General features: G+C 42.7%; 1 protein-coding gene across 2 annotated transcripts; it reads left to right on the top strand.

Moving 5' to 3' along the window:
* Positions 1 to 852: 852 nt before the first annotated feature.
* Positions 853 to 21,972, top strand: metap1 (methionyl aminopeptidase 1). Of its 2 annotated transcripts, XM_029729947.1 has the most exons (12): positions 853 to 1,081; positions 2,072 to 2,123; positions 2,651 to 2,760; positions 3,024 to 3,084; positions 17,013 to 17,036; positions 18,128 to 18,219; positions 18,316 to 18,399; positions 18,520 to 18,658; positions 19,190 to 19,321; positions 19,747 to 19,890; positions 20,274 to 20,339; positions 20,462 to 21,972. In XM_029729947.1, the coding sequence occupies exons 1-12, from the start codon at positions 968 to 970 to the stop codon at positions 20,626 to 20,628; spliced, it is 1,185 nt and encodes a 394-aa protein (XP_029585807.1). In that variant the 5' UTR covers positions 853 to 967; the 3' UTR covers positions 20,629 to 21,972. The 2 variants fall into 2 exon arrangements, with proteins under 2 accessions (XP_029585807.1, XP_029585809.1); XM_029729949.1 differs by lacking the exon at positions 17,013 to 17,036 and having other exon boundaries at positions 854 to 1,081.
* The last annotated feature ends 1,363 nt before the right edge of the window (positions 21,973 to 23,335 follow it).

Raw genomic sequence — 23,335 nt, 5'->3', positions numbered from 1 at the left:
CAAGCTAAAGGCAAAAAAACGTAAACAAATAGGATACATGCGACCTGTACGCTCTCGTTGGCTGGCCCTCGCTTCATACTCGTCGCCAAACCCACTGGCTCCAGGTCATCTACAAGACCCTGCTAGGTAAAGTCCCGCCTTATCTCTGCTCGCTGGTCACCATAGCTAACCCACCCGTAGCACGCATTCCAGCAGGTATATCTCACTTGTCACCCCCAAAGCCAATTCCTCCTTTGGCCACGTCTCCTTCCAGTTCTCTGCTGCCAATGACTGGAACGAACTACAAAAATCTCTGAAACTGGAAACACTTATCTCCCTCACTAGCTTTAAGCACCAGCTGTCAGAGGAGCTCACAGATCACTGCACCTCTACATAGCCCATCTATAAATAGCCCAAACAACTACCTCTACCCCTACTGTATTTATTTATTTTGCTCCTTTGCACCCCAGTATTTCTACTTTGCACACTCATCTACTGTCAAATATACCATTCCAGTGTTTTAATTTCTATATTGTATTTACTTCGCCACCATGGCCTATTTATTGCATTTACCTCCCTTATCTTACCTCATTTGCTCACATTGTATATAGACTTATTTTTCTACTGTATTATTGACTGTATGTTTGTTTTACTCCATGTGTAACTCTGTGTTGTTTTATGTGTCGAACTGCTTTGCTTTATCTTGGCCAGGTCGCAGTTGTAAATGAGAACTTGTTCTCAACTTGCCTATCTGGTTAAATAAAGGTGAAATGAAATAAAATAAAAAAATAAACATGCGAGTAGAGCAACTGAGTTTGGACGTCACACACACATGTCCATATATGGCATTGCGTTGGCAGCCATATTGGAATTTCTATCCGGTGATGTCCCTGCAAAAGGGAACACATATCTCCCGCTGGCGAGGTTTTCTCCAGCCGACAGACCGTCCACTCCTCCCAGTCTCCACCCCTATAGACTGCGGGCAGGCATGGCGGCTATCGAGACACGGGAATGCGAAACAGAAGGCTGTAGCAGCGAGGCCAAACTTCAATGTCCAACCTGTATCAAGCTCGGGATCCAAGGCTCATACTTTTGCTCTCAGGTAGCATTCGTTTTCTAATTCATTATGTGAAAGGGGTCTGACATGATACACACAGCGGCCCAGCATCCTTCATCACGAGGTAGCTAGCGATAACATAGTTGCCCTAATTGAGTTTCCTCACACCCCTTTAAGTAGCCTAGCATATGATGCTAGTTAGCTACAGTAGTAACAGTAACTACAAGCATTTTCTGCTTAAAGTCGTAGCTAAAAAACAATGGTTTGCAAACACGTTAGTTAGGAACTTTATTTGAAGCCAATAGCTAACATTATCCTCCCGTATGAAAGATGCTTGTTTAGTTTATTGTAGTTTGTGTATTCTAAGTAGTTAACTGCTAGTTAGCTACTAACGTTAGCTAACTCATTTGCTAGCGCGGTGTTTGTTAAACAGCATCAACTTTGTGAAGTCTAGCAAGCTAGTTGGGTAGTTAGCCTAGTTTACCCATTGGCATTGGTTATTGCAATGAATTAAATTTAACTGTGCACGAGGAATGCTTTCTACAAGTTGATGTAGCCATGCTAATTCATTTGATTTCGCTGCTCCTGGCCTGGCTGTTGTAACCCACCTGTGGCTTGTTTATTTGAAATGTCAATCACTGAAATTGCCAAGGATTCAAGGAAAGAAGAAGGAAGATATTTTTTCCCCTACTGTTCTTAGTGGTCACTGGTCAGAAAATCCATTGATGGAGCAGCAGAGATGTTAGTCATGGTCAATTGGCCATTGACCTAGTCTTGAAATAAACTGTTAAGTGGTTTATGTAGCATGTGTGCAATTCAGAGCCCATTGGTCTCTCTCCCTCTGCCTTTGTATAATATTGAGCAGGAATGCACAAATCCCAGTCCACAGAAGATTAGAGGAATTGATTCTGCAATTTGTGCTATTGAGAAACAAGCAGCCAGCAGATACTGCTGCTATTGATGATTTGAGGTCGCACACCCCTGATGTGCAGTCTCATATGGATATATCTCTCCTCTCTTTGTCCCCTCACTCAGGAGTGCTTCAAAGGGAGCTGGGCTACTCACAAGCAGATGCACAAAAAAGCAAGTACGTAGCCTCGTTAGCAATATCCTATCACACAGACCAACTCACTTCCAAATAATTTTCCAAACACATCAGTGTCACTTCATGGGCTTTCTGTCATTGTTCCCATTCCTACATGACCTATCATCTGAAGGCATAGAATATGTGAAAGCCTGCATAAATGCCCAAACCTTTCCATCCCCTGATTTTGATGTTGAAATAGAGCAATGGTGTAGCCATTCAAAATGGACTTTGACATTGTAATACGTACCAGCCGTTAGAGCAGGGGTGCACAATCTGTGATATCCGGTGGGGGTACAGGCTTCCCCCTCAGCCAGGCAGCAACAAACCGGATTCAATTTATCAATGTAACAAAAAAAGGCAATTGTTTAGTCGACTTGGACATTTTACTGCTTGGCTGGAAGAAAAACCTGCACCCACACAGGGCCCTCACAGGATAAGCTTGCCCAAGAGTAGTCTAGTGTGTATGTGTGAACACCTTACTTAAATGTTGTCAAATCAATGTCCTATATTACATTCTCTTTTTGCAGAGGAGGATAAGAACCAGGATGAGGCAAAGAACTGCGTGGAGAACGACACCAACACAGACCCATGGCCTGGCTACCGCTACACGGGCAAACTACGCCCTCACTACCCACTCGTAAGGCCACCTTTCTGGTACATTTCTAAATTGGGCTAATGTGCTGATAAGAGCTTTTATGTAGGAGCTTTTTTTCTTGACTACATAGTAGTCCAACATATGTCAACACAACATGATTTAATAGACATAAGCCACATAAGCTTTGTGTAAAGTTTATTCGTTAGCCCCTGGGAGCTGTGTAATCATGTCTCAACTCTTGTCTTGTTGGTTCCTTCTGTGAGCTCCATGTAATCAGTCTCTCCTGCCATTGGTTCCCCATGTAGACTCCCATGAGGCATGTCCCCGGTAACATCGAAAGACCTGACTATGCCGACCATCCACTAGGTAACGCTACTCCTCCTAGACTGCCTCCAGTTGCTTTTAAGTTAAGAAATCCTTTGCTGTCCATTTGAAAATCTTCTCAAGGCTAGTGTTCTTCGTCATGAATTGTGTTTATATTGAAACATGACACTTTATCTGAGAAATGTATACTCTTTCTATGTTTAACATCAGGTGACATCATTCATAGAAAATGGGTTTCTGTCCCAGCCATAGATTCCACTAAAGCTGATCATTATGTAACCATGGTAACCTCAATGGTGAGGATTCACTCCATAAGGTAACTCACCTGAATGCTGATCAGCCACCAGGTAGCCATGGTTAGTCTCTCCACTCATGGCACGTTCATCCAAATGGCACGCCGGGACACGAGTGAGATAATGTTATGTCCGTTGTTCGTGATCATCAGAGACCAGTTTTTCAAAAGTTATCTGAATTTCAGCTATCGGATGGGATTAAATGGATAGAAATAGAATGAATAGAGCGTTGTGCCCCATCCAAGTCAATGATTTGGCTGTTTGATTCATTCTATTTCTATGTATTAAATGGCTCCATTTTGCTACAGATGTTCAATGTTCGAACATGGCTTGAGGCGAATCCCATGCATCAATTTGCCTATGGTCCCACAACCCTTCTAAAGATGCAACAAGTAATTTAATTTAGACTGATGTTACAATACCTGTGTAGTTCTCTACTGAAGCTGTAGAGTCTGAGAGTAAGTAGTAGCCAGTGAACACTCACACTGTGAATTCCAGTTCAGTTTCTTTGGATGGCAAGTGGCTTTTAACCTTTTCCTCCATGACCAAATGATCCTGGTAAAACACCTAATGTTGCTAGGTAACCATGCAAACTTGAATAGATGAGGACACGAGCATGAATGGAATATGAATCTGATTAGGATGTTGATACTGGCCAACTACTGGATCACATAGATTTGACCAATAAGCTAGCCAGCACTAACCATGTTACATGTGAGGGATGGGCAACTGGTGGCCTGTGGAGAAATTACAAAAAATATATATATTTTTACAGAAATTTAACTCGTTCGAGGTCTCAACTAACTCTTGAGACTTATAGTAGAATACACAAGGTACAATTTCAGAAATGTCCTGTGAATTAGCAGTTTGTCTTGTCAGTCACTGACAGTCACTCAATTAGCCCATGTCAGCTAACAATAGGCTACTTTACCGTCGTATTTCAAATCAAACTATTTATCACATGCTCCGAATGCAACAAGTGTAGACCTTGCCGTGAAATGCTTACTTACAAGCCCTTAACCAACAGTGCAGTTCAAGAAGTTAAGAAAATATTTACCAAATAAACTAAAGTAACATAACAATAAGGCTATATACAGGGGGTACCGGTACCGAGTCAGTGTGCAGGGGTACAGGTTAGAGGTAATTTGTACATATAGGTAGGGGGGAGGGGGGGGCAATGTAATATTAGCAGTGTTTACTTTGGCCACTAGGGGAGCTCCTGTATGCTACTGAAGCATAATACATTGTTGTAGTAATTACTCTTTACCAATAGGGTGAACTGTGCTGAACTAGAATGCCACTACAACACAAGAATGTCGTGTAAAGGCATTTTATCAAGTGGCACTTGAACTAGGGAAAGCAAAGAAGCCCTTGTCTGATGGAGACACAGTGAAAAGATGTGCAGTTGAGATGGCTAAGGCTTTTGGGGATGACAAGATGGCCCAGAACTTCGAGTCTGTCTCACTCCGCACAGTGACTCGCAGAATTTGATGTTCATAATCATGTGGATGGGAAGCTAAAAGAAATCAAATAAAATGTTATTGGTCTCATGCACATATTTAGCAGATAGTGCGGTGTAGCTAAATACTTGTTCCTAGCTCCAACAATGCAGTAATATCTAACAATACATGTCTAAAAAGTAAAATAATGACATTTAGAAATATTAGGTCGAGCAATGTCAGAATCCGGAATATGAATATGTTATGGGATGTATAGACGATGTAATATGTAGTATATCTGAAGAATATGATGGTTAGTATACAGAAAGTATTCAGACACCTTGACTTTTTCCACATTTTGTTACATTACAGCCGTCTCTAAAATGGATGAAAACATGTTTTACAAATCCCCATCAATCTACACACAATACCGAATAATGAAGCGAAAACAGGTTTTTAGAAATGTTTGCAATGTGTTAAATAAACGGATACCTTATTTACATAAGTATTCAGACCCTTTTCTATGAGACTCAATTGAGCTCAGGTCCTTCCTGTTTCCATTGACCATCCTTGAGATATTTCTACAACTTGATTGGAGTCCACCTGTGGTAAATTCCATTGGTTGGACATGACTTGGAAAGGAACACAGCTCTCTATATAAGGTCCCACAGCTGACAGTGCATGTCAGAGCAAAAACCAAGCCATAAGGTTGAAGGAATTGTCCGTAGAGCTCCGAGAACGGATTGTGTCGAGGCACTGATCTGGGGAAGGGTACTATAACATTTCTGAAGCATTGACGGTCCCCAAGTACACATTTGACATCCATCATTCTTAAATGGAAGAAGTTTGGAACCACAAAGACTCTTCCTAGTGCTGGCCACCCAGCCAAACTGAATAATCATGGGAGAATTGCCTTGGTCAGGGAGGTGATCCAGAACCTGATGGTCACTGACAGAGCTTCAGAGTTCCTTTGTGCAGATGGGACACTCTCCATCGAACTTGACAGAGCTTGAGATGATCTGCAGAGAAGAATTGGAGAAACTCCCCAAACAGGTGTGCCAAGCTTGTAGCATCATACCCAAGAAGACTCGGACGTGATTTTTGGTTCTAACCGACGTGTCTTTGTGAGATGCAGAGTAGGTGAACGGATGATCTCCGCATGTGTGATTCACACCGTGAAGCATGGAGGAGTGGCTTTGCTGCTGACACTGATTTATTTAGAATTGAAGACACTTAACCAGCATGGCTACCACAGCATTCTGCAGTGATACGCCTTCCCATCTGGTTTGGACTTAGTGGGACTATCATTTGTTTTTCAAGAGGCCAGTGACCCAAAACGCCTTCAGGCTATAGAAGGGCTGTTTGACCAAGAAGGAGAATGATAGTGCTGTATCAGATGACCTGGCCTCGACAATCACCCGACCTCAACCCAGTTGAGATGGTTTGGGATGAGTTGGACCGCGGAGTGAAGGAAAAGCAGCCAACAAGTGCTCAGCATATGTGGGAAGTCCTTCAAGACAGTTGGAAAAGCATTCCAGGTGAAGCTGGTTGAGGGAAGAATCTGATATTCCAGTTTATTTATAAATTTACCAAAATGTCACTTTTTTTAATTTTATTTGTATTTTCTTTGTAATTATGGGGTTTTGTGTGTAGATGAGGAAAAACAAATTTAATTCAATTTAGAGTAAGGCTGTAACGTAACAATGTGTAAATTCAAGGGGTCTGAATACTTTCCAATTATACTGTATGTACAGATGGTTAAATAGGATAGTCCTTGACTAGAATACAGTGTATATACATATGAAGTGGGTAAAACAGTATGTAAATATTATTAAAGTGACCAGGGTTCCATGACTATGTACATAGTGCAGCAGTGTCTAAGGTACAGTAACCTTTTGGTCGCTGGCTAGTGACAGTCACTAAAGTTCAGGGCAGGATACCAGCTAGCGGTGACTATTTAACAATCTGATGGCCTTGAGCTATAAGCTGTTTTTCAGTCTCTGTCCCAGCTTTGATGCACCTGTACTGACCTCGCATTTTCTATGGTAGCGGGGTGAATAGACTGTGGCTCGGGTAGCTGAAGTCCTTGATGATTTTCATGGCATTCCTGTGACACAGGGTGCTGTAGATGACCTGGAGGGCAGGGGTTGTGACCCCGGTGATGTGTTGGGCAGACCGCACCACTCGCTGGAGAGACCTGCAGTTGCGTTTGGTGCAGTTGCTGTACCAGGCAGTGATGCAGCCCGACAGGATGCTCTCAATTGTGCATCTGTAGAAGTTAATGGGGGTCTTAGGGGCCAAGCTGAATTTCTTCAGCCTCCTGAGGTTGAAGAGGCACTTGTGCCGCCTTCACCATACTTTTTTTGTGGACCATTTCAGATTGTCAGTGATGTGTACGCCAAGGAAGTTGAAGCTTTTCACCTTCACTGTGACCCTGTAGATGGGGGGGGGGGGTGCTCCCTCCACTGTCTCCTGAAGTTTTGTTGATGTTGAGGGAGGATATCTTCCTGGCACCACTCCATCAGGGCCCTCACCACCTCCCTGTAGGCTCTCGTCGTTGTTGGTAATCAGGCCTAGCACTGTGTCTGCAAACTTGAGGATTGAGTTGGCGACGTGCGTGGCCACCCAGTCATGGTTGAACAGTGAGCACGCACCCTTATGGGACCCCTGTGTTGAAGATGAGTGTAGTGGAGGTGTTGTTGCTTACCTTCACCACCTGGGATGGTGGCCTGTCAGGAAGTCCAGGAACCAGTTGCACGGGGCGGGGTTCAACCAAGGGCCGTAAAGATTTATCTTGAAGGGTACTATAGGTTGAGCTGTAGTCAATGAACAACATTCTTACATAGGTATTCCTCTTGTCCAAATGGGATAGGGCAGTGCGATGGTGATTAGTCCTTGGATCTATTAGGGCGGTATGCAAATTGCAATGGGTCTAGGGTGTCTGGTAAGGTGGTGATATGATCCTTTACTAGCCTCTCAAAGCGCTTCATGACAGAAGTGAGTTCTACGGGGCCGTGGTCATGTAGTTCAGTAATCTTTGCCTTCTTGGGTACAGGAACAATGGTGGACATCTTGAAGCAAGTGGGGACAACAGACTGGGATAGGGAGAGATTGAATACAGTGTATTTGTAAAGTATTCAGATCCCTTGTATTTTTTTAAACATTTTGTTACATTACAGCCTTATCCTAAAATTGATAAAATAGTATTTTCCCCCCCTCTTCAATCTACACACAATATCCCATAATGACAAAGTGAAAACAGGTTTGTATTAAATAAACCTGTACCTTATTTACATAGGTATTCAGACCCATTGCTATGTCAATTGAAACTGAGCTCAGATGCATCCTGTTTCCATTGATTGTCCTTGACATGGTTCTATAACTTGATTGGAGTCCACCTATGGTAAATTCAATTGTTTGGACATGATTTGGAAGGGCACACACCTGTCTATATAAGCTCCCACAGTTGACAGTGCATGTCAGAGCAAAAACCAAACCATGAGGTCAACGGCACAGATCTGGGGAACGGTACCAAAACATTTCTGCAGCATTGACCATCCCCAAGAACACAGTGGCCTCCATCATTCCTCAGTAGAAGACGTTTGGATCCACCAAGATTCTTCCTAGAGCTGGCCACCCGGCCAAACTGAGCAATTGGGGTTGAAGGGCCTTGGTCAGCGAGGTGTCCAAGAAACCATTGGTCACTCTGACAGAGCTCCAGAGTTCCTCTGTGGAGATGGGAGAACCTTCCAGAAGGACAACCATCTCTGCAGAACTCCACCAATCTGGCCTTTATACCAGAATGGCCAGATGGAAGCCGCTCCTCAGTAAAAGACACAAGACTACCCGCTTGGAGTTTGCCAAAATTCACCTAAAGACTCTCAGACCATGAGAAACAAGATTCTCTAGTCTGATGACACCAAGATTGAACTCTTTGGCCTGAATGCCAGGCATCACGTCTGGAGGAAACCTGGCACAATCCCTACGGTGAAGCGTGGTGGCAGCATGTTGTGGGGATGTTTTTCAGCGGCAGGGACTGGGAGAGTAGTCAGGACTGGGAGAAAGATGAATGGAGTACAGAAAGATTTGATAAACCTGCTCCGAGGGCTCAGGATCTGACTGGGGCGAAGGTTCACCTTCCAACAGGACAACGACCCTAAGCACACAGCCAAGACAACGCAGGAGTGGCTTCGGGACAAGTCTCTGAATGTCCTTGAGTGGCCCAGCTAGAGGCCGGACTTGAACCCGATCGAACATCTCTGGAGAGGCCTGAAAATAGCTGTGCATCCCCATCCAACTTGACAGAGCTTGAGAGGATCTGAAGAGAAGAATGGAAGAAACTCCCCAAATACAGGTGTGCCAAGCTTTTAGTGTCACCAAAGAAGACTCGAAGCTGTAATCGCGGCCAACGGTACTTCAACAAAGTACTGAGTAAAGGGTCTGAATACTTATGTAAATGTGACATTTAGTTTTTTTATTTTGAATACATTTGCAAAAATGTCTAAACAAATTTTTGCTTTGTCAATATGGGATATTGGGTGTAGATTGAGGGGGGGACAATTTCATCCATTTAAGAATAAGGTTGTAATGTGGAAAAAGTCAAGGGGTCAGAATACTTTCTGAATGCACTGTATGTCTGAACACTCTAGCCAGCTGGTCTGTGCATGCTCTACGTACGCGGCTAGGGATGCCTTCTGGACCGCCAGCCTTGCGAGGGTTAACACCCTTAAATGTCTTACTTACATCGGCCACGGAGAAGGAGAGCTCACGGTCAATGGTAGAGGCGGTGGCCCCCATCGGCGGCAGTGTTTCCCTCGACGCAGACAAAGGTGTTTTAGTTTGTCCTGGAGCAAAACATCGGTGTCTGGAGTCCTCTGCCACATACGTCGTGTCTGAGCCGTTGAATTGTGACTCCACTTTCTGACATTTTGCTCCTTTTTCCTTGCGTTGGATGAGAGTACTGACGTGACCGATATCAGCCAGTTACTGATCTATACTTGCGCTATTTACAGTACATTTGACCTTCACAAACTTTTAAAATTAGTTCCTTTGCATGCTACCACAAAAGGAACTAACATTTTCACTGCATTCAAGGACTTTGTCACGGTTTTCAGTGGTTTTTACAACTTTTCTGCTGTTGTGACTGATGGGGCACCATCAACGCAAGGATGATCCACTGGATTTGCAGGATTGCTGCACCAGAGTGGTGTGGACTGCCCTGTACTGCACTGCATCATTCACCAAGTAAGACCACTCAATCATGTTTTCATAAATTCATAGGCTATACTCGGCATTAATATCACATAATAAACTGAACAAAAATATAAACGCAACATGTAAAGTGTTGGTTTCATGAGCTGAAATAAGAGCCCAGAAATGTTCCATGCTTATTTCTCATCTTGTGCACAAATTTGTTTACATCCCTGTTAGTGAGCATTTCACCTTTGCCTTGATAATCCATCCACCTAAGCGGCGTGGCATATCAAGAAGCTGATTAAACAGCATGATCATTACACAGGCGCACCTTGTGCTGGGGATATTAAACGGCCACTCTAAAATGTGCAATTTTGTCAACACAATGCCACAGATGTCAAGTTTTGAGGGAGGGTGCAATTGGCATGCTGGCTGCAGGCATGTCCACCAGAGCTGTTGCCAGAGAATTGAATGTTAATTTCTCTACCATAAGCTGCATCCGTCATCATTTTAGAGAATTTGGCAGTACGTCCAATCGGCCTCACAACCGCAGAGCATGTGTATGGCGTTGTGCGGTTTTCTGATTTAAAGGTTACAGAGTGCCCCATGGTTGGTGTAAGGTATAAGCTATGGACAACGAACGCAATTGCATTTTATAGATTGCTATTTGAATGCACAGAGATACCGTGGCGAGATCCTGAGGCCCGTTGTCGTGACATTCATCCGAAGCCATTACCTCATGTTTCAGCATAATAATGCACGGCCCCATGTCGCAAGGATCTATACACAATTCCTGGAATCTGAACATTTTTCCTATTTCTTCTATGGCCTGCATACTCACCAGACATTTTACCCATTGAGCATGTTTGGAATGCTCTGGATCGACATGTATGACAGCGCGTTCCAGTTCACTCCAATATCCAGCAACTTCGCACATCCATTGAAGAGAAGTGGAACAACATTCCACAGGCCACAATCAATTGCCTGATCAACTATGTGAAGATGTCGCGCTGCATGATGCAAGTGGTGGTCAAACCAGAGACTGGTTTTCTGATTCAAGCCCCTACTTTTTTTGTAAGGTATTCCCAGTATTGTGAAATCCATATATTAGGGTCTAATGAATTTATTTCAATTGATGGATTTCCTTATGAACTATAACTCAGTAAAAACTTCTGAAATAGTTGCATTTCATATTTATTCGGTGTATAAATAAAAAATAAACGTCACTTAGTTTTGTTTTTTTACATGTCTGTGTGGAGATTAAGTGTAGCTTATATTTGTAGTCAAATTGTGCTTATTTTATAATTGTAGAACGCTCTGTGGAAAGAAGCTGAACTTCAGTCATGGATGTTGTGACAAGTTACTAACTTGATCCGAGGAGTGAACAGAGCTGTCAAACATCGAAGTTTGTGGCCTCCCTCTGATGTCTTCTGCGTATGGTGAACTTCAACTTCACACAGGGATACGATGGATGAGCTGCGGTAAATGCCTGGAGAGGTTATTTTCATTGCGCACAGAGTCCTCTGTTTTTGGAGGGGAGCATCATTGTGGAGACAAGTTTTTTTGCAAACAATTTTGGGATATCAGCTTTCTCTCTGATCTGGCCTTTCTTACTGACACAACCCAGCATCTGAAGGTGTTAGAATATTTTGAAGATGAATACACAACGCAGAGGACGAGAGGTCAAAGTACTAAAAGTAAATCGAGTACTAACGGTCAATAGGGAATTATTAATGGAAATGGTTGGTTTTCAGTTCAACATCTGGTAGGAATGTCAGTCCTGAATTTATAGCTACGTGTAGCAGGTTCTTATTGGTCCAACCTGAAATGGAATACTTGTTATTTGGCCATTGCCCCAGTTTTATTGCAAGGAATTGTAATTGGTCAACCACAGGCTAGGGCTGAGTTATAAAACTACATCCTGTCCCTTTGTTCTGTGGTCAGAATCACAGAAGAGCATGAACATCTACCATCTACTTCCAAGCATGGTTTGTCTACTTTGAATGAACCTATTTTCGTCCCACCGATTTGCTTTGGGGTCTGTTATTAAAGAATAACCAACTGCTAACACAAGGATGAAATCACACTGGTATCTCTTAAGCCAATGTGAATGGGTTTCAGCGCAAACTTGAACTGTTCAAAGACCACCTGTTATTAGATCTGCTGAATCTGGCACACTTTCCCACATGTGCAGATTTGCACACTGACATCTCAATGCGAGAACACCGTCCACTTCAGCTGGTACACAGCTGACATCACAACATTACAGGAGCAATTCAAAGATCGCTTTCAAGACTTCCACAATATGCAGCCTCGCATCCATCTGTTCACTGATCTAATCTCCTCTGTTGTGAATGAACAGCCCACCGAATTGCAAATTGAGCTTTGAGAGTTGCAGGCTGACCCCCTTCTTTCAATCAAAACGGAACGAGAGGGGGATTGAGTTTTGGAAACTGTTGCCAGAGTCCAGTTTCCCACGCTTGAGAGAATTTACACTTTCACTGGCCAGCATTTTTGGGAGCACATTTGTAGGAGCAGCTTTTCCACAATCTTAAATCTAAAAAGAAACACTCACAAAACACTTCCATCTTATGCGTGTGGTATGTACAACCATCCCTCCCTTGTGCGTGCACATGAGACCACAAGTGTCACGTTTTAAAAGACAACTGATTTACAAGTGGTTGTTGCTGCTGGTTGCACTTATTGCTGTAACCTAACCCTCACATTTTTTTCCGTTTTGAGGAGTATGTCTCCTGCACCATTATGGGATATAAATTATTAAACAATGTTTGTGGTTGGGCAGGCTATAATCAGTGGTGGAAAATGTACTCAGTTGTCGTACTTGAGTAAAGACCCCTTAATAGAAAATGACTGAACCAAATATTTGTAGACTTTTACTTAAGTATCAAAAGTAACATTTCAAATTCCGTACCTTAAGTAAACCCGACGGCACGATTTTCTTGTTTTTTTTCATTTACGGATAGCCAGGGGCACACTCCAACACTCAGACCATAATTTACAAATGTAAGCATTTGTGTTTAGTGAGTCCGCCAGATCAGATGCTGTAGGGATGACCAGGGATGTTCTCATAAAGTGTGTGAATGGACCATCTTCCTGTTCTGCTAAGCATTCAAAATGTAACAAGTACTTTAAGGTGTCAAGGAAAATGTATGGAGTAAAAAGTAAATTTATTTATTTGACAATTTTTACATTCCTAAATAAAGTACAGATGCAAACTCCTTGAACTAGTGTTAAAGGAGTTTTACTTAAAAGCCTGCACTTATTGGGAAAATTAGCTACATAGGAATAGAGAGCATTACAGTAGCCTACCATAAATATACAGTGAGGGGGGGAAGTATTTGATCCCCTGCTGATTTTGTAAGTTTTCCCACTGACAAAGAAATGACCAGTCTATAATTTTAATGGTTTATTTCAACAGTGAGACAGAAGAACAACAAACAAATCCAGAAAAATGCATGTCAAAAATGTTATAAATTGATTTGCATTTTAATGAGGGAAATAAATATTTGACCCCCTCTCAATCAAAGATTTCTGGCTCCCAGGTGTCTTTTATACATGTAACGAGCTGAGATTAGGAGCACACTCTTAAAGGGAGTGCTCCTAATCCCAGTTTGTTACCTGTATAAAAGACACCTGTCCACAGAAGCAATCACTCAATCAGATTCCAAACTCTCCACCATGGCCAAGATCAAAGAGCTCTCCAAGGATGTCAGGGACAAGATTGTAGACCTACACAAGGCTGGAATGGGCTACAAGACCATTGCCAAGCAGCTTGGTGAGAAGGTGACAACAGTTGCTGCGATTATTCGCAAATGGAAGAAACCTCACCTCGTGGAGTTGCAATGATCATGAGAACGGTGAGGAATCAGCCTAGAACTACACGGGAGGATCTTGTCAATGATCTCAAGGCAGCTGGGACCATAGTCACCAAGAAAACACACTACGTCTTGAAGGACTGAAATCCTGCAGCGCCCGCAAGGTCCCCCTGCTCAAGAAAGCACATATACATGCCCGTCTGAAGTTTGCCAATGAACATTGAATGATTCGGAGGACAACTGGGTGAAAGTGTTGTGGTCAGATGAGACCAAAATGGAGCTCTTTGGCATCAACTCAACTCGCCGTGTTTGGAGGAGGAGGAATGCTGCCTATGACCCCAAGAATACCATCCCCACCGTCAAACATGGCGGTGGAAACATTATGCTTTGGGTGTGTTTTTCTGCTAAGGGGACAGGACAACTTCACCGCATCAAAGGGACGATGGACGGGGCTATGTACCGTCAAATCTTGGGTGAGAACCTCCTTCCCTCATCCAGGGCATTGAAAATGGGTCGTGGATGGGTATTCCAGCATGACAATGACCCAAAACACATGGCCAAGGCAACAAAGGAGTGGCTCAAGAAGAAGCACATTAAGGTCCTGGAGTGGCCTAGCCAGTCTCCAGACCTCAATCCCATAGAAAATCTGTGGAGGGAGCTGAAGGTTTGAGTTGCCAAACGTCAGCCTCGAAACCTTAAGAAGATCTGCAAAGAGGAGTGGTACAAAATCCCACCTGAGATGTGTGCAAACCTGGTGGCCAACTACAAGAAACGTCTGACCTCTGTGATTGCCAACAAGGGTTTTGCCACCAAGTACTAAGTCATGTTTTGCAGAGGGGGTCAAATACTTATTTCCCTCATTAAAATGCAAATCATTTTATAAAATTTTTGACATGCGTTTTTCTGGATTTTTTTGTTGTTATTCTGTCTCTCACTGTTGAAATAAACCTACCATTAAAATTATAGACTGATCATTTCTTTGTCAGTGGGCAAACGTACAAAATCAGCAGGGGATCAAATACTATTTTCCCTCACTGTACCCGCCGCATGTATTGACAGCTACAGGATGCGTAATTGATCGGTTTTCACTTTTTATGAGCATTGGTGGTAACAATTCCACATGTTCTGGTTATTAGCCTCCATTAGTTCTGTTTTTTATGTAAAAGGCTATTAGTTCTTAAAAATTTGTCAAACAAATCTTCATTTATTTTACTGTGTATTTTGTTAGGCTAAAGAAATCTCAAAGGCAGGTATTGACATTTTTGAAATGTGGACATTTTCTTTAATACAGCCTTAATACTCAACGGAAGTAGTGAGGGCTGCACTGATCTGTTGCCCTTTTCTGTTTTGAAATGAACTCAAATGCCAATGAATTTATATTGAAATAGGTTTTTATTCCTTGAATGAAGTTTTTCACTGGAATGTGAAAATGTTATACTACTTATCTTGACCACTGATTTTATAAAACAATAAATACAAGTATAGAACTTATTGTGGTATTATTTCTATACAATGTCAAGGATTTTGAATGCTACTGGTATAATGCATTGAGTTGTGGTTTAACTGCACAAATGGGTTGATTGTAAAAAATCAGTTGACTACATGTTTGGGTATGGATGTGGGTACGCAGAACCGTGAGCCACTGCTGCCCCTCATGATGCATTTAAATTTTGTGGCCCCCACCCCAATCAAAGTAACCCATTTCACATGAGTCACTCCACCTTTTCTGATGTTCTCTATACTGCTGTCTTGGCTAAATTAGAACGTAACCTCTTTTTCTACCATTCCACTTCTCTAAATTAGAAAATTCTGGGCCTAATACATATTGGCTGGGTTAAATAATGTAACCATAAGCAGCACATCTGGATATATTTGAATGTTTAACTGTCAATTTGCTTTGCTGTCCTTGCCCAGCATTGATCACTAGACAGTCTGGCAAGTCTGCCACAGTGCTGTTTAATTGTTAATGGCATCCAATCTATTCCTGTTGTCCTGAGTCTAGTCTACACATTGTGAACCTGGCTAGTGAGATTGTTTGCTCAATAGCATAGTTGATCTACCCCTAGGCTTTTTTATGTTGGTACAGAGAACAGCCAGCCCATTGCTGAACTGGAATGCAAGTGTTGCGCACACAATTTCTCTGTGAACAGGTTAACAGGATGAATTCATCTGTGTAGGTTAGAGTAGAGGCGGGGGTTAAAGGTTTGTCACTGCGACCGATTTCCATATGTATTCAGGAGAGGTCTACATCCGCAAAAAAAACATATCCGGGGGTGGGCAGGGGCACTGGTTTGGAGATGACACCACCTAATACAGAAGCATGTCTGTTCTGCGGAATATATATTCCCAAACGTATTCTCATTTTATTTTCGCTGTAAAACTTTATGCCCCCTACTGACATGCATGGCTGTTGCTGACACCACATTGCAGGCCATATAATTTGGTCAGGTATTTATTTATTTCATTTTTTTTGAACTCACGTTTCATGATCTGGCATAATGGTAGGCAACATTTTAGGCTTTAAAAGTGACTTAATTGTTAGGTCAGTTTCTAAGCATTAATCAACGAAGAGCCGTTTGGGATGCAAATGAACGGCTCTTAGGTGAACGGAGCCCAATGAACCGGCTCACAAACGCAATACGCGACAGAGCTCAAAGGGGACAATGGCGTCTTTTTAAAAGGGCAACTCGCAGTTTCAGTGCATGTACAAAATTACCATCTTTCCCTAAAAGCATGATGGTCATGACTTTCTTAATTAAAGGGTAGGTTAATTTGGCCCCGGACAATCGATCTGAGATCGTTAAGTTTGTCATGGGATTTATTTAATGGCTGTTATTTGTAGCAGGTACCATCTGACTATTTGCTAGTCTCTTAACAAGATTTGGGTCAATATCACATGAACTTTCCATTTAAGAAATTATTCCTTAATTTACGAAACTGAGAAGAAATTGACTCCATCTCAGTGCATTAGACTAGTCAACTTTACCCTAGAATACATTTTTACCTTCTGTAGACAAACTTAAATGGCAGAACATTCCTGTATACATTTGCTACCCTCTGAAAGAAGCTTATTTGTCTATGGTTGATACCACAATCATTCCCACTTTGTTCGCGTGTGGCTATGTATGCAAGCACTTGTGAGTGTTTGAGAGGAAGTGTGATTGGGTCTGAGAGGCCGGTGTCTGAAGCTCTTCTACTCATCACTTCAGCAGCAGAAGTGGGTCTTATGGCAGGTACGTCCTACTCCCCAACACCCCATCCCACGCCCAATTGTCTGTTTATGTATGTGCGGCACATGACCACACACACTGTCGCTCTCTTATTGTGTAACTATTTTGTTTCTTTCGTATGTCTCAATTGGTGAACACCTGGCAGGAAACTAAAGCATGGCCCAACATTTTTGCATGGCCTTTTCATTCATCCTTTGTTGCTGTAGTAGAGCTATGGTTTATTTTATCGTGGTGATGTGGGTGTTGTACAGTGGTCATGTCTTAAGTGGTTGATAAACTGATTGATTGTGGTTGTGGCCCATGCGTCAGTGATGTTGCCTACACTGATCATGAAGCTCATATCAATGCTGTGGTCTACACATTGTATGTAAACATTGTTTTTGGTTTTGTGATCTCATGACCGATAAGAACTGTGCAATAATGTAATTTTCAATGAAAATGGTCTAAACCATGTGGCTCAACCATAATAACAGTATGTCAATACAAGTCCCCCATAGCACAGAATTATGTAGATATTATATATTTGCACAGGAGTAATTAATATAGAGTATTTCACACAGCTGGAAGACGGATCCTTTCAGCTCTACAGGTGTGTCTAATATAGGGGGTAGCGGTTAATTTGGAACTCTGCAGAATTCCGAGAATGGCTTCAGGAGGTCTGCAGAGCAACATTATCATGCCTCTTGGTCGACTTGTGTAGGACCACATCCTCGTGGTGTTTGTATTTTCTTTTAATATAGCCAGGTTAGGTGAAGACGTTTGGTGTCTACTTTAATTTGATGAATCTATTCTGTGACGTGGGCTACCATAAGAAGGATGTGATGATTAAGGTAGTACTATGGTCAGTACTCCACATTAAGCTCTTTTCTATGTTAATAGCAAGGAGGTAGTAGCTGTGTGTGTGTGCGTGTGTGCTTTGGAGTGTAATGACACTACGTAGTTATGTTTGAGCAGTCAGTTTTAATTGAAGGTCTTAGTGACTTTCTTTTACTCAGTTTGATGGAATGCTGATCAGGGTGAGTTTGGTGTATGGATGGAATAGTGATGTTTAAAACAAAGCCTGTATGTCAATTCTCACTTTGCTTTTTTAAAAGGCATGTCTGAGTCGGAGCAGTCTTTGAAGGGCACTTCACAGATTAAGATCCTTTCTGCCGAAGACATAGAAGGCATGACAGTTGTGTGTAAGGTAAATTATTCAATTGCTTTCTCACCTTTCTCCGTTGCCGTTATTAACATAGTTCTAAAAACAGTTTGAAATGGAAAGACATTTGTCTTTTTGTAGCTGGCCCGAGAGGTGCTTGACATCGCCGCCCTGATGGTAAAACCTGGCATGACCACGGAGGAGATTGACTACACTGTGCATCTGGTAAAGACCCTGGCCTCCTTTTCCCCCTCTCCCATATCCTCATTCTCTTCCTTTCTCACTATTCTCCTCTCCCTCATATTGATTGTTGATGTGTAATTACTTTTTTCTTTCTCCCTCCAGGCCTGCACAGCCAGAAATTGTTACCCCTCCCCTCTCAACTACTACAACTTCCCCAAGTCCTGCTGCACGTCAGTCAACGAGGTCATCTGCCACGGCATCCCAGACAGGAGACCTCTGGTGGATGGGGATATCCTCAACGGTAGGCTACCCGGGAGGAATCTCCATAGTCTACAGTGGCTTCCTCATCTCACTCCCTTAATCTTTACTGATGTGAATGGACTGGGCAGGTAAAAAGCAAATCCCTAGTTGGCATCCTTCATATGCTTTCACTTAATGGATGTGCTGTTATCAGATTATTGAGTGTAATGGGATTTAACTAGAAGAGACGGCCACTTTAGACTATTGAGATGCACATGGAGAATGGGCTGTTCCCATTCGACAGACTGCCATAGACTTCTTGCTCACAGCATGGTTTGACAAGACAAATGATTTGATTTAGTATTCAGCAACAGTCTATAGGACTTGAGCCAAAATGTAGCCTTTGTCCTATATATTTCTGCTAAGTCTCTTCTGCAGAGCCATATCCAATCGGAGACGCAGGCCAAAACCTGACTTACAGCATGGTTAGACAAGACGAATGGTCTCATTAGTGTTCAGCTTTGCCATTTTGCTCTCTAGCGTGCATATATTTCTGCTAATGTTCGGCATCTCTTTCCCCCCTCCTTTGCAGTGGATATTACTGTGTACCACAATGGATTTCACGGCGACCTCAACGAGACCTTCTTCGTTGGGGAGGCAGATGAAGGGGCGAAAAAACTTGTCCAGACCACCTTCGAATGCCTTATGCAAGCCATCGACTCCGGTATGATCTCTTACCTGATGCCAGATGATGATTTCTTTAACAATTAGGTCACTATCTCAAAGTTAAAGGGGCAGTCAGCTGTTGCTACATCCATTTTGGGACTCATGAATGAATGATAGGTACCCATTTGATTCTTGAAGAATATAACTTATAAGTGCCTCATGAGCTTAGTTCAACTGCCATACCCCATCAGAACCCAAAATATAAGTATGTTTGTAAACAAACACCTATATTGCCTCAATGTGTTTAAAACTATAATTGTGATATCATGGATGGTCAGTCCTTGCATCCTCAGTTCTGTCTATGAATTTGAGAGGTAACTTTTCTCCAGCCTCATCCCTCAGCTTTTTACTGAAACGGGTGGGGAGAATGCTTTGTTTCAACTGCTGATTGCCACTTTGTTTTTTCCCCCCTCCCTTTTCTAGTGAAGCCAGGTATCCGCTACAGGGAGCTTGGTAACATCATCCAGAAACATGCCCAGGCTAACGGCTTCTCTGTGGTGCGGAGCTACTGTGGCCACGGCATCCACAAACTGTTCCACACTGCCCCTAACGTGCCACACTATGCCAGTGCGTAACACTACTTCTTAGGGCCGGGATGCTACAAAGCGGATGTAACTTGTTTAGTAAAACAGCCCTAATGTTGGAAACAAACAATTGGTGTCATTTATTTAGTCACATTTATTTATTTTCCAAGCTAAAGCACAGTATTTTACATACAGCAGTTTTTTTAAATGACCAAACAGTTGAGTCTGCTATTTTTTTCTTCATTTTTGCCATCGAAAAATTATAGAGATACTGGTATTGTTCTGGCCCTTTTTCCTCTCCTTACACCAATAAGCTCATGAAATTGACATCCTATTCTCAGATAACATAGTAGCCTACTTTATTAATCCCCAACGGTGATTTGGGGGAAGATGTATAAAGCAGTGGGTTTACTCTTTCCTTTTCAGAAAACAAAGCAGTTGGAGTGATTAAGCCCGGCCATGTATTCACCATCGAGCCCATGATCTGTGAAGGTAAGGGCCCTCTGAGACATGACCGCAGATTTGGGGTGTAATTTTGTGTGTAATGGTTGGTAATTATATACCTATGTGTAAAACTGTACCTGTGTTTAATACTGTGTGTGTGTTCTGCATAGGTGGTTGGCAGGACGAGACGTGGCCTGATGGTTGGACAGCAGTGACCCGGGACGGGAAGCGTTCGGCCCAGTTTGAGCACACCCTCCTGGTGACTGAGACGGGCTGTGACATTCTGACGCGCCGGCTGGATGACAACGGACGTCCCCACTTCCTGAACCAAATCTAAACTGGGGGGGGGGGGCAGCAACAACAACAAATGGACTGTCTCACGGGATGCGTTCTCTTTTGCACCCCCGTCGTATCACACACACACACCTCTAACCTGAGGCACCACACCCCCTGGAGGCCCACCCGCCCGCCGTGGCCCAGCTCTCACTGTTCAACGAATTTACTGTCCTTCTCCAAAATTAACGGAAAGTACTTGAATACATTTGATATCAACTGTGTGGATTTTTTTATCTAGGCTGTTTTAAAAAAAGAAATGTCTCATCAGGAGATAAAAAGGACAAATAAGAGAAGGGAAGTGTATTCATGAAATGTGGCTTTGTGCAGTTGCAGGTTGAATTCTTACCTTGATTGTTAGCTTGGATTCTGTTGACGTGTATAACTGAAGAGGCATGAAAGGGATCAGGCTTTAGTTTGACCCCATGACTTTTAGACATGTGCCACCTTACTGTATTGCTTAATTTATAGCAAGGCAGCCGTGCTCCTATTGACCGGCCAGATGTGGCCAGGGAAGGGGAGCTGTTCAGCTCACCTGTAGTGTTCTGTTAAGGTGTGTAGTCCAAGTCTATTCAAATCTGGGACCTGAGGTCTGCAGCACTGCTGGTTTTCTTTTTTCTCTGGTAGTGAACTAGTTTAGTAATGTTTAATTGATTGACCAGAATCCTTCACCTGGCATCCCCCGGGTCTGGTTTGAATCGGGATTGAAGTCGGCAGTGCTACGAACCCTGGGTCTGGATTGGAATTGTCCTGGTATAGCGCGTTGAGCCTTAATTTTTGTGAATTAAGAATGAGCATGCTGGCTAATGTCCAGGCAGCATATATCCGTTATTCCTCAGTCCAGTCAATCGCTATTTACCTTGGTATGCTGTTGATTTACTGGTGCGAGCAAGTCTTGAGTCTCCATTTCCAGTCTTTCCACAGTTTCTCTGCCACCTTTTTATTTCTTCTATGATGGAGTGATAAGCAGCTGTTGTGTATGTTTTTTTTGTTTGAGTGTGAGGACTGTATAAATGCCAAAGGCTCTATTGCAGCAGAAGTTTGGGTTTACCACAGACCTGTGAGTTAATACCCGATTCCAGAATACTGTATTAAAATAGTAATCATTTGAAGTATTAATTGTTTTACATTAGCTGGTAGTTCTGCATTTGTTTTTCTTGTATTGTACTTCCCATAATGTGCACATTATGGCAATCTGACTCTGCAAATGCAATTACTCTCATTCATTAGACTAGATTCTTACTCCCAATGCTATACGCAATTAGCCTGGCGACGAGGTTCAAATGAAATTGACCAGTAAGACAATCCTTTGATTTATTGTATTAAATTCAAATTGATAAATAAGGAGTGAAAATCTTCTTGAAATTCCTTTATCTAGAATTCCATGACAACAGAAATACTGCAAAGTAAGAAAGGGGAAAGGATGGTAATGATTTACAATTTATAACCATGTCTAAAATGTGGAAAAATACTAAATGGAAAGCTGCCTTTAATGTGATTCTTCTGCAATGCCTTACCATTTCCCATCATGCGTTAAACCGAAGCCCTCTGAACCGCTCAAAGGGCAGTGTATGGGTCACAAACTCATCCAGCTTCTTGTTCATACTCACTGACCAGTTTAGGGAAACTCTCCACACTTTTATATCCTGTGGAAAGCAGATGCGAAGTGACTTCAATCAAATCAAAGACCACATCCCTGAAAATGCTGGAAAACAGATTAATTGATGATTGGATAATGTGGGGTGCCAACTACACAGAGCTATTGGCTCTAACTGTAACATCATTAGACCCATCCCAGTCACATCCAAGCAGTTCCGGTCAAAGTGCGACCGATCACCAGCTGGAATGGCAAGTGGAAATCTCTTGCCCGGCTGCTGCCACCCCTCCATGGCCACCCTCTGGAACACAGTATGTCACTTAGACAACCGTTACCTTGCTATGGTGCCACTCTAACCATTGGGTGTAACAAAACATTTGCTGCAATTAAGATTTGAACCACCTTTTATTTATTATTCAATAAAATTGAGAAAAGCACTGTGTGCTCTACTTCCTCAATATTGTTAACAATATAGTAATTCACTCCCCAAGCACTCAAGGGAGTGGTCAGTAAAGGTGAAATTCACCTCATTGCCATTATCCCCACATTGCCCACACACTCCAGACTAATCCAGTCCATCAGTCATCTCAACCAGAACCTCCTGGATAGGATTGCTGTCATCTGATAGGCTTGCTGGGGTTCACCAGCTCAGTGACTCCGAACTTCTTGGCCACCTAAAACTTGTCTGGGTTGAGGTCGATCCCAATGGTCCTGGTCGCCTCTGCAGCTTTGCATCCCATGATGGCAGCCAGGCCCAACGCCCCAAGGCCAAACTGCACAGGTGGAGCCTGCCCCCACCTGTAGGTGGAATGGAAATGAAACACCAAAGCCACTAGGTGAGAGTTGTCCTGCTATACTCAATCAGTTGAATCGGGTGTATTTCTTTTTTTATCAACTCATCTACCACCACCCCCCTCATCAGAGGACAAAAATATATATTTTTGGTTTTATAGCTTTTTTGTTACATATAGATGCATTTTACAAACATGGCACTTTTATATACAGCATTACCTTGAAAAATATTACCGATCATGAGTTCCTTAATCCCACCCTTCAGCTACTCTCAGCCCCTACCATCGTAGACCCCGCTCATTTGGTTTCCATGTGCCATATA

This window comes from Salmo trutta, chromosome 33 (genome assembly GCF_901001165.1).
Source record: "Salmo trutta chromosome 33, fSalTru1.1, whole genome shotgun sequence".
NCBI lineage: Eukaryota > Metazoa > Chordata > Actinopteri > Salmoniformes > Salmonidae > Salmo > Salmo trutta.
This window is presented reverse-complemented; position numbering and strand designations above follow the sequence as displayed.

What these genes read in the sequence shown, in the direction of transcription:
- metap1 (XM_029729947.1), top strand. Translation starts at nt 968, where the DNA reads ATGGCGGCTATCGAGACACGGGAATGCGAAACAGAAGGCTGTAGCAGC. An exon ending in GCATGACAGTTGTGTGTAAG is followed by an intron (nt 18,220 to 18,315) that starts GTAAATTATTCA and finishes GTCTTTTTGTAG; the next exon opens with CTGGCCCGAGAGGTGCTTGA. An exon ending in GGATGGGGATATCCTCAACG is followed by an intron (nt 18,659 to 19,189) that starts GTAGGCTACCCG and finishes CCTCCTTTGCAG; the next exon opens with TGGATATTACTGTGTACCAC.